Source organism: Sycon ciliatum, chromosome 11 (assembly GCF_964019385.1).
Source record: "Sycon ciliatum chromosome 11, ocSycCili1.1, whole genome shotgun sequence".
Lineage (NCBI taxonomy): Eukaryota > Metazoa > Porifera > Calcarea > Leucosolenida > Sycettidae > Sycon > Sycon ciliatum.
The window spans coordinates 15,680,438-15,692,181 of NC_088653.1; the positions used below are offsets into that span (position 1 = coordinate 15,680,438).

Here is an 11,744-nt window from a genome sequence, read left to right on the forward strand (position 1 = left end):
AGAAAGACCAAGGAACTACAAGTTACGCTATACTGTCCACTAACACCACCAGTTACTAAACAATCAGCTCATGCGATAACATTGCACGACACTGACCGACAGTACTGACGTTCTACAACTAACTGGCTAACAGCTCTAGCACATCTTGGATGCGCACTCCAACAGCCTTCCAACTTGGAAGGTTCTAAGTTATAGAAATAACATAAGGAGGGGAAGGTGAGCGCAACCAAGATAAGCACGAGCTGAAAGTCTCAGCTGTCAAGGGCGTTGGCGGATGTTCATGCATGTCGATGACGATACTGGCAAGACCATTGGACAATTCGGTCAAACCACGATTCCAGAACGCATAGCAACATTCCACACAACTTGTGTGGCTCAAGAGATGCGAAGATCAATAAAAGGGGAAGCTATGCGAACAAGAATCATGAAAAACCGAACGCCTCAGTAACACAGCACTGTACTTAGACTATGACAATTAAATTCTTTGTGCCATCTTCAATAGGTCCGTCAAATACAGTAGTAGTAGGTTTTTCATTTCGACCCGACGAGACCATACAACGCTTGCAGATCACAGCACGAACAGTTCACCGGCCACACTCCACGAAAGCAAGTAGTAGTACTCCTGACAAGTCTTGTTTCGTTCCATAGAGATAATAACGGGGAACTCATCAGAGGAGAAGCAGTTGTTGAATGAAGTGTGGAGTGTGGCTGGTGAACTGTTCGTGCTGTGATCTGCAAGCGTCGTATGGTCTCGTCGGGTCAAAATGAAAAACCTACTACTATGACAATTTAGATGGACAATAAGCAGCGGTAACAAGCAGCAGTTTCACACGACGATCGTTTTGCCGTATAGATAAAGACGGCTCATCAGGTGTGCAGGAATGTACTCAGATGTTAGTGGACAGTATAGCGTAACTTGTAGTTCCTTGGTCTTTCTCTTTTGTATAAATTAAACCTTGGCTCTCCATCTGAGTATATTATCATACAGTATGACATCATACAACGTGACGCCATGCACACAGGACGTGGGGTATATATTACCCGAGGTATATATGTACAGTGTGACATCATACCGTGTGACATCATACCGTGTGCCATCATAAAGTGTGACGTCATACACACAGACATACAGTTTGATATCATACCATGTGACATCATTCCGCGTGACATCATACCCGTAACCGTGTATGTGTTCTGTTGTAGTAAATGCTCTGCCTGTGTGTGTGTGTTTTCACCATACCTTGCCGTGCGCTATAGAAATCACGTGCGAGGACTTGCCGGCACCACGCTGGGGCAGGACGGTGAGGACAAACATTTCCGGTTACCAAGCACAGCTGTTCACGTGTCCTAGAGGATTCAACTTGAGAGGCTCGGCTATCACTCTCTGCGAGTTCGGACGGTGGAATGTTCCGCCACCAATCTGCCATGGTAAGAGTTGTGCGTATGGTATTGTGTTCCATTGTGTTATAACGTTCTGTTTGTCCACGTGTGGGTGTATGTGTGTGACCGTGTGTTGTGTGTGTGTGTGTGTGTGTGTGTCGATGTGCGCGTGCGCTTGTGTGTGTGTGTGTGTGTGTGTGTGTGTCGATGTGTGCGTAGATGGTCAAACGGTCCAGTCACTCTTTTGTTTGCTTGTTTTCGATGGGATCATGTGTCGGAATTGTCAGTGTTGCTGTCACCAACTACCTACTAGTATTTGTCTGTTCGTCCGTCCGTCTGTTTGTTTGCCTGCTTGTCTCTCTGTCTATCTATCTGTATCACGGCTGTTTCGCGGCCACCACTTAACAATATGGCGGCCTTCGCCCAGGTTTACGGTGAAATTCAAAAATATTCTGAAAACTGAAAAAGATTTCAAGATCCTGTGGGATTCACGCGAAAACTGTGCTTTGTCAAGGTAACAAACACCGCGATCGGGACAAGGATTCAAACTTTCGAAGTCGCACAACAAAAATTGTTCAGCTTCGACAACAACAAACAAGGAAAGAAAAGGAAGGAGAAGGTAGACAGCAGGTTTTTGCTGGACGACGTCTCTTCCTGTTGTCACTACAGAGCTCAACTAGGAGTCAGCAGTACCGTTGTTATTTTTCTTACCTGGATCAGGGCTGAAATGGCCAAGCTGCTGCGTCCAGGGCCTGAGGATCACTGCTCGAGCTCGGACGCCTAGCGTTTTCTTGATGCCGTGGCGGGACGAACAGCGTCATGTTGTGGCAATGTCCCGACGAGATGTTGCTGGCACATTGCTGTGAGGCGCTGCAGAGTCCCAGGAATAGCGTTATAATCGAAGCTCAGCCTGTTGAATCTGGCATGAATTGACTCGCTGCCCTGCTCGGCGAGTCGACCCTGACCGACTCCAAATTTCCTGGTGAATGGGACTGTGCGCTCCTCCAAGAGATGTAGTTTCGGAGTTATGTTGCCGAGCTGCCGGGTGATAATGGATTCTCTGCATTTCTGAAGAAACAGCTGGATGCAGTCAGCCAGCTTTGAGATGTCGGCCTCTGACATGCTGTTGCAATGGCTGAAACGGTGGCTGCAGTCGGCATATCCCGAAAACAATCCATGGTACCGCTGCTGCAAGATTTCTGCATCAGCAACGAGCTGCTGGCAACGAGTGGAAACCACCTCAACTGGAGCAGACATCAGTGCTCTTAGTACGGCAGGCTGCAGTGTGCGATGTACATGGTTGCCCACGAAGGCACCGCCATGGAAGGCTTGCCGATCAACATTGTGTGTTTGGAGCACAGACTCGAGACTTGACGCGCATGGTCCTGTGACTTTCTTGTTCTTTCTCATCTCGTCTAAGTCATGTACGAGTTTGCTGTGCTCAGCACTTGCAGCAGTGAAGGCGTCGCTGGCGTCTTTCCACAGTTGCTGTATTGCTGCAGCTACAGTGTCCATGTTGACGTTGGGAAAGCTGGTCGGTGCGTGTTGCTGCAAGAGCACTGCATATTGGAGCTGCTGCTGTAGTTCATCGCTCTTCGCCTGGGCATCTTCCATAGCTTGCCTGGCGGACCGAACTTTGTCGCTGAGAACTGTTAGCTCTTGAAACTGGAGCTGATCATCTGCACACGGCTAGAGAGTTGCTGCTGCCAGTTTCACATCCAGTTGTTTGGCTTCAGCTAGGTAGATGTCATACAGCCATGCGAAAATGCCGAGATCCAGATGAAAAGACGGAATAACAACGTTGCTGACGGGAATTGGCAAGATAACTGGGCGGATGGCATTGTTGTGGTGCTTGGCTTGCGAAAGATTTGCTCCAGAGGCGGTCACCGCCAAGTTTTAGCCGAATCTCGGACTCCGGAATGACATTTCCGTGCCAGGTCAGCCACCCATATGTGTCGTACAAGTCCAGATCATCAGATCATCACGATGTCAATGAGATTTGGCATGTACGCCATGCATGCCATCACTATGCTGCCGTCTTTCTTATTCATTGGCACTTCCCTTGCTGTGTATTGTGGAACCTGGTGCGCAATGAACGAACCTAGTCTTGTCCAGTTTCTTCTGTGCGCTGTATGTTGGTGTTACGTGCGTGAAAACATTTCCTTCATCTACATCCATTTTTCACTAGTACTGTGTGCAGTCTGGGGTCCAGGAGAGTGTGATAGGGGTATTGCTGTTGTGGATGAATGTTGTGGGACTGTTGTGTGATCCATTTCTTTTTTTCTTTTTTGTACAGCAGAAAGCTTTGAAGCAAGTTGCTTCTGCTTTTTTGGTGGACGTCCACCCTTGTTTGGTGCAGTGTGGCATATGTCGCAGTATGTGCGGTGATGTGGCTTCCACACTTTGATCGCTCCACATCCATCCCCTACAAATGAGTCAAGGCAACCTTCTCTCAGACAACGATCCAGCACACGTTTGCATACATGACAAATGTGTGTAGGGTGGATCGCAGGGTCATCCTGAGAAATGTCGACCTCGTACACATCTTGAATGATCTGGCATAGTCCTTCACGTTGTATTTCGTGGACACAGCCATGTTGGCAAACTTTTTGCCACCAATACTGCAGCAGGTAGACAGCAATGCACTGTGTTCATCCATTTTACACACTACTACTAGCACGCGATACGGTAGAATCGATGGCCACGGAAATCGATCTAGTAGCACGGAAAGACAAACAAATTCAAAAAATCGGTAAATGAAGTCACCCAGGCACCAGGAAAACTGGCAAAGAAGACGAGAAAACTTTTACAAGAGAAGAAGGTAGCTGTGAAAAGGGCTGATAGAAGTGACGAAGGGCAAGTCGTCAAGGCAAAGGTAACGCACCTCTGAAGGAATCGTTCCTGGAAGAAGACGGCCAAGACGGGTATCAGATGAAAGAGGATCGCGAGAGGAAGTCATGAAGCGTGTTTGTACTATGAAACCCGGTCGATTGGAAGGGGAAAGTGGAGGTTTTCTCAAGAGAAAAAGAGTATTTTCAAGCAAATCAATGACAGATCGATGATGAGATTTTTGAATTTTCAAATTTTTGGACGCCATATTTTTTTGGCCGAGTACATGACCATCGTGACAGCCGTGGTATGTCTATCTATTTGGTTGGTTGTCTGTCCGTCTGTCTTTCCCTTCCTACCTGTTGACCTTTTGTTTTATTCCGACCCGAAATCCCGTGTGTGTGCAGATCATGACGAGTGTTGGCTGGAGACGCACAGCTGCAGCAAGTGCGAGCTCTGCATCAACGCCGAGGGAACGTACTCGTGCGCACGGTTGCCCAGCATGCTCGGCTGGGTGTACGACGCCAACACGGGCATCTGCGGTCCTCCCGCGAGCGTTGCCACGACAACTCCGCCGTCGTCCCCGACAACCGTGCCACCGTCTAGTGGCATGTCGCCAGTACCACCACCTCTTGACATGCGTAAGTAAAGTAAATTCGCACGGCCGCGTCACAACCGGCTACTGTAAGTCGGCGAATTTTCGGCCCGTTCGAATTTCGGCCTCCCAGGGCTAAAACCCATTTCGGCCGCATCAAGTCTTCGGTCTGTACTGCTGCCGCGTGTATACACTGGCACACTGAACCTTGCAGAACAAATTTTCGGTCAAACAGGACCAGGCCGAAAATGGGCGAAAATAAAATATGTGCTGAATATGTGTAGACTAACAGCATAGGATTGTGTTGAGGAACACAACCAGCTTAGGGGCCATCCGCCAATATCAATACGGAACGAAAAAGTTTAGTTATGACCCTCCCCCACCCACCCACCCACCTACCCCCTTGAACGAAAAATTTATTGACTTGACGGCGAGAATAGAACTGTAGACAATGCCTTGCTGTACGAAACGGCTAATTTCAGCGGGTAAAACCTTCGCTGTTTTCGGAATCAGGAGTTCAGGACCGATTCGCGATGCAATATTTTAGCAAGAATGGACTCGGATGGAGAGCCAAGGATTAATTTTGTGGACATTATAGCGTAACTTGTAGTTCCTTGGTCCTTTTTTATTTATTTTTTATAAAATTAATATTTTAGCAATCCGAGTTTCACAGTAAAACTAAGAAGACGACCAGACCTGTTCTGTACGGCATGCTGTCTCCAAGTCTCCTTGGAGGACGGCCGTCAGGACTACAATCATCCGTCTCCGCTGACAGGAGAAGCTCTGAACGAGAGCTGCCGTGGTGGATAAATCATCTATTTCGATTGGCGTGGCAAAACTTCAGCGAAAGCACTCCTTTTGCTAAATCGTTAAAAATATGACCGGCGCTACAATTAGCCGTTTTACACTGTACGCTCGCCTGTCTCTTCCGTGTTCCTGTTACAGATGTAGGATGCAAACCAACGCTAGAGCTTCCGCTGAATGCTATAGAGATCGTGTACGATGCTGATGACGATGACGATGATGATGATGATGTCGCTCATACCCACACCAGTCAACGTCCTCCCGGTCATGTGACAGCAGTTTTGAAATGCCGTCATGGTTACCTGGCCAGGGGAGGAGCGATGTGCGTCGGGTCCGGCGACGTGTGGCTGACGGGCGGGTTCACTTGCGAACGTGATGGTGAGGCGGCCTCTGTGTGTGTGTGTGGGGGGGGGGGGGGGAGAGAGAGAGAGAGAGAGAGAGAGAGAGAGAGAGAGAGAGAGAGAGAGAGAGAGAGAGAGAGAGAGAGAGAGAGAGAGAGAGAGAGAGAGGGGGAGAGACTGCGTGCGTGCGTGCGTGTCTGGGGGGCACACCCGCACAATTGCCTGAGCGTTGGTAGTGTAGCTGAGACTGGACTGGTGGCAACAGAGTTGTGGCATGTGGGTGAAAATACTTGAAAACAGTCAGATACTGGGTTAGATGCATGGTACTCGAACCCTGAAGCATTCGCATCCCAGGGATCCTGGGGGGGAGTTTGCCCTTCCAAGGGTACCGGAACAAGTGAGTTGAAAATCCTGTTTTCTTATTCGTCCTTGTGTGTGTGTGTGTGTGTGTGTGTGTGTGTGTGTGTGTGTGTGTGTGTGTGTGTGTGTGTGTGTGCGTGCGTGCGTACGTATGTGTGTGCGTGTGCATGTCTGGACACGTGTGTTATTGTGCCTGTTCTGTGCATCCGTCGTCCGGCGCAGGATCTATCGTACTACCCAATGTATCTGAATCCGAAGGCGGTGGCGAGCCAAGTCGTAACATGTCCACCATAGCCCTGATTGTGACTCTGACTGTCATTGGGGTTGTCGTTCCCACCGCCGTTATTGTCATTCTCATCTGCTATCGAGAAAGGTAGGAATCCTTGTACCGTAGTGTCTTGTATTTTAAAGCCTGTTTTGAATAGAAGCCTGATTTTCAAGATACACTGTCGGCACATAAGTCTGGTTTTAGTGTTGACACATAGAAATACCTGGTTTGAATACAAGCCTAGCCCGGACACCGGCTTCTACAGGATCAAGCTCGGCTTTAACCCTCTCAGTGCCACGGGCGACTTTAGTCGCCCAGTGAGTATGTTAGTACAAATAAATTTGTATCTCCACTTCTACACACAGGAGAGTTACAAACAACCACTCTACGTGTTCAGGAAGACCTTGGCTATCGACTCATCACATCGTTTTGTGTCCGTGAGGATAGATATCGCCAGGGCGAAGCTTGAAGCGCGCGCGCGCTCGGACAAACAATTGTCGCGTGTAGAAAACATGACGTATGCGCATCGCGGGTTTCTCTATTTCTTTTGCGGCAACACATGCGTATTGGGTATCAAAACATCGAGAATTTCAGTGACTTTCAGGCCAACTTTGTCCGAATTTCGTGCGTTGAAAGTTGACTGCGCTGCGATCGATCGCGCGCGCGCGCGTGAGAAAGTGTAGATGCTACGAAAAGGCAGAAAACGGACTTCGCCCAGGCGCCCTCGCGAGGAAAACTATTTTCGCTGCATTTTCTCTTCACAGCTGTCTGCCTGGCCATGATATCTTTCCAGAGAGCCATCGTTTGTAAAGATCCGTGGATATACAGCTGAGCTATGAAAATTTGAGTTCAGCTCAACTCGGAAAAATTTGAATTTTTCTGACCCCCTTGGCACTGAAAGGGTTAAAATAATACGCGACATTACGGTATATCTCTACTAGCTTTCTATCGTCGACCACCACACCATAACTGCGCTCTGCAGCTGATCTGCTGCTTACCCATATTTTTTCTGCTAGCTGCTGAAATAATGGTCGACATTGTGTTCTGCTCGTGGAAGTGTGGTTTAGTTACCGATTTGCTTTTGTGAAGTTGTATACATTGAGTCTCAAACTTCCACATCACATGTTTCTCTGTGTGTGCTTGTTTGTGTGTGTGTGTGTGTGTGTGTGTGTGCGCGTGTGTGCGTGTGTGTATGTGTGTGTGCGCGTGCATGCTCGTGTGTGCGTGCGTGAACTTTCTGTGTGCGTGCACGCTCGTGTGTGTGTGTATGTGTGTGTGTATGTGTGTGTGTGTGTGTGTGTGTGTGTGCATGCATGCGTACGTGTGCACATCGTGTTTGTCTTTTCTAAACTCGCAGGCGGCGTGGTGCCTACAAGTACACTGCTGCCGCTACAAAATCTTCCTCCTCACCGGCAGCCATCGGAGCCGCCGTCGCCACAACAACAGGACCAGCAGGAGCATCGGTAACGGTTGCCATCATGTCCGGCTCAAGTCCTCTGTCCTCGTCTTCCAGCACCTCATCATCATCGTCGTCCTCGTCCAGCTCGGCAGACAACGAGGCAAGCTCTACGGCCACGAAATCGCAGACCATCGAATGTCACTACGTCGATAGTCCCACGGCTTTCGGGAGGAGCGTATCGGCGGGTATAGCCCCCGAGCCCAACGTGTTCAACTTCCGTCAGTCTACGCCGGGTGAGGTCGTCAACGGCAACGGTGCCGGAGCGGCTTGCAGCCGGCTCAAGGCGGCAGCTGCAGCAGATCATGAGGCGGACGCGCAGCACTACGCGTCACGCGACGTCCTCACCTCCCTTCCGTCGCCCATGACCAACCCCCCGGGGCGGGGCATCGCGTCCATTGCCGGAGCGGCGGCAACCAGCAGTGGCGCCAGGGGCAACGCCGAGCGCCAGTCCCCGCAGAAACCATCGTCATCGTCGACAAGTGCCGATCAGGTTTGTCGTCACTATAGCAACAGCACCGAGGTAACCGTGGTGAGTGTGGACGCCGACGGTTACGAGGATATGGTCACCTCTCCCGAGCACTCCGTACAACTAAAGGCCTACGCCCACGCCAGCAGCCGCAGCGCATCCGCGTCACCGAAACGAGACTCTCGCATCAACGCCACCGTTGCCCCCTGCGATGGCCAGAAGCAGCCTCCGCCGGCGCCGGTGCGCCGCGCCTCGGACCCGGCCTCGCTCGGGTACAAGGTGCAGCTGGGCAAGTTCTGCTCATTGCCACGGAGACAGCGTAGTGTGCCGACCGCGGGCACGGCGACGGCCAATCATGAGTCAGCAAGGCGGAGTGTGATCAACTCGCTTGACCGGACACCGTGTAGTAAATCCGGTGCAGCAGTGACCGCAGACGGATATACGAGTATGGATGACGACATCAATGTGTACGACACTCCAGCACGACTAGGAACAGACGGCAATAGCGACGGCCACGACGCCGACGCTTACGAAAACGTCGACATCTCGCCAGTCGCCAGCGGCTGCGAGTCGGACGGACAGCTCACCAAGGATGATGGCCCGGTGTCCGAAGAGAACGGCACGGAACGTGCCACTCAGTTGATGAAGGCGTGCGTCCATGCCGAGAAAGCCGTCACATCCGAGCACAGTCCAGCAGCGGTGCAAGTGGAGACGGTGGCAGCGAAAGACCACGGGGCTGCAGCGGAGGCGGCGGTCATTGCCCGTTCGCCGCTAGGCCGAAAGAAGCAGAGCAAGGGTGGTGATGGTGGTGGTGGTGGTGGTGGTGATGGTGGTGGTGGCGGCTGTGGTGGTGGTGGTGGGGACGCGCCATCGCAGGATATCCGCGCGGCGATACTTGCACACCTGAACACTCTGAGCAGCAGCACTAGTACCAGCGCCTTTCTGGAATTGAGTGAGACCAACGACGATAGAGCTGATACCACCACCACCGAAAGAGGCAAGTCCAGGACGCTCGCGTCGTCATCGGCGATTGCCTCGTCGTCGCGCTTCCACGAGGGCCGCGCCGGCACCCTGCCGCGGGGATTCGGTCGCAGTCGCCATGGCAACCCCGCGTCGTCGCGGCAACGAGCGTCCATCCTGCCGGCGCCGCCGCAGAAGCCCAACGTCCGGCGCGCCTCCTCGTCCCGCGACGTGGTTGCCCTTGGCAGCAAGATGGCCGCCACCACCGGCAGCGACAACAACCACCATGGCTACGCCAACTGCTCCAGCATCCCGTCGCTGTCGGCGGCGAACCGCGCGCGTCAGGTCGAGCGCGAGGAACGGGTGCAGGCCACGAACACGCAGCACGTGTCGGCGCTGCGCAAGAACTTCCATCGGCTCAGCGCGCTGCAGGTGTCCACGCTGAACACCGCTCGATCTGCCTGTGCGTCCGATGCTCCGAGCACTGGCAGTGCTGTGTCTTCGGTTACGGCCACAGTGTTGACGTCATCACCGAACTACGCAGAACCAGCAAGTCCGGGTGCGGATACTGAAGCAAGCAAGGCGGTCGTGAAGAAAACATCGTCGTCGTCGTCGTCGTGTGCTGTTGACGACTGTGGGTACCTGCGACCGGCTGACTAGACGGAAGTGCTGTCGAACACTCTCAGGTGTGTGTGTGTGTGTGTGTGTGTGTGTGTGTGTGTGTGTGTGTGTGTGTGTGTGTGTGTGTGTGTGTGTGTGTGTGTGTGCATGTGCGTGTGTGTGCGTGCGAGCGAGCGAGCGTGCGTGAGTACTTTCTTGTCCTGGTCAACTTGAGAATTTGCCTAATTTATCAACAACACCAACTTCGCTTGAAGTTCTCCACATAGGGTGCTACACACCTGGGGAGTACTAAAAAAACAGGATTTTAGTACTCCTGCTACACACTGTCTCCGTCAATGGTTCTTCCTCAACCACTCTCTGATGTACCCTGTACAGCTGGCTTTGTTTGCCTCTAGCCATCTGTAGAGATTTAGCGTTTTAGTATTGATACTCAATTTTGGTCAACTGTCTGGCTACTTTCTAGAAGTACGCTTTAGGGTGGGTGTGTATCCGTGGGTGCGTGCGTGTGTGTGCGTGTGCCAGTGTGTGTGTCTGTGTGTGTGCCAGTGTGTGTGTGTGTGTGTGTGTGTGTGTGTGTGTGCGTGTGCCAGTGTGTGTCCGTGTGTGTGTGTGTGTGCACGTGTGCCAGTGTGTGTGTGTGTGTGTGTGTGTGTGTGTGTGCATACGCGTGTGGTTGTGCGACTTTCGTCGTCTTCAAAGTTTTCGCATCATTACTCCAGTCTAGCAAGTAGGTGGTAGCCAGTTTAGATTGGCCAGTTTTTTTTAAGCTCAGTTTCCGCTAATCTTGCCAACTCTCACAATGTTCTAACACTGTCACTTGATCCCAGCATTCCTCCCTGACCCTTTCCACTGAATTCTGTATTTAATCCTGATCCCCTTTTCTTTCCACCCCATTTTTGCTTATGTTGAGCCTTTTAATGATTAAAAACAAAACAGTCAATGAACCTCATTTCGTCCTGTATCCGTCAGAGTGGGTTCAGTCAATGTTTTAGTAAGAGCAAGTTGAACACTGCCGGGCTGCTGGGATGACGGCTACACCATGGCTCAGTGGTTAGAGCATCCATGACATGCCTACTCGGCTAAGGCGAAGGTCCCTGTCCCTGACGGTTCCGGTCTTGTTCTGTCCCCGGGGAAAATTGCGGAAAAAAATCGCAAAAAACGCGGGGAAAAACGCGGCATAATATGGCATAATTTGCGGTGAATTTGCGGTAAATATGCGGTAAATATGCGGTGAATGCGGCAATTTTCAGTGAGTATGTAGTGAAATCAATCAGTTACAAGTCTCTGGTGTATAAAGCACCCATTATTTGAGTAAAAAGCCGCCACGATGAGACGTTGCTGACCGAAAAGTGCACTGTGTGTACGTGTAGTGCAACAAAAAAGTTCAAAAAACGCGGGAAAATCGCGGAAAACGCGGTCTTTTAAAAAATCGCAAAAAACGGGGGGAAAAACGCGGCTGCGGAATCACAATTTTCCCCGGGGACAGCTTGTTGGTGGCTGGCAGTCAACCTTTTCTACCCCCCCCCCCCCCCCTCAACCAATTACTTGAAAAAGAGTATTTCTGTATTGTTACAAGCATGCTGGTGTTAGCCGAGTGGCCAATGAACACCCGGCAGACACACAGTGTTTCCGGCCCCTGCCCCAACAGTCGGTACAACTTT

The 11,744-nt window shown here is 51.2% G+C and overlaps 1 protein-coding gene across 1 annotated transcript in view; it reads left to right on the forward strand.

Moving 5' to 3' along the window:
* Nucleotides 1–11,032, forward strand: part of LOC135827455 (platelet binding protein GspB-like) — a 32,950-nt gene extending 21,918 nt beyond the window's left edge. The window contains exons 5-9 of the mRNA XM_065339946.1: nt 1,258–1,428; nt 4,617–4,850; nt 5,750–5,986; nt 6,532–6,682; nt 7,935–11,032. Of these exons, the coding sequence (XP_065196018.1) occupies nt 1,258–1,428; nt 4,617–4,850; nt 5,750–5,986; nt 6,532–6,682; nt 7,935–10,122 (2,981 nt within the window). The 3' untranslated portion in view covers nt 10,123–11,032. The remainder of the gene's footprint in view (nt 1–1,257; nt 1,429–4,616; nt 4,851–5,749; nt 5,987–6,531; nt 6,683–7,934) is intronic.
* The last annotated feature ends 712 nt before the right edge of the window (nt 11,033–11,744 follow it).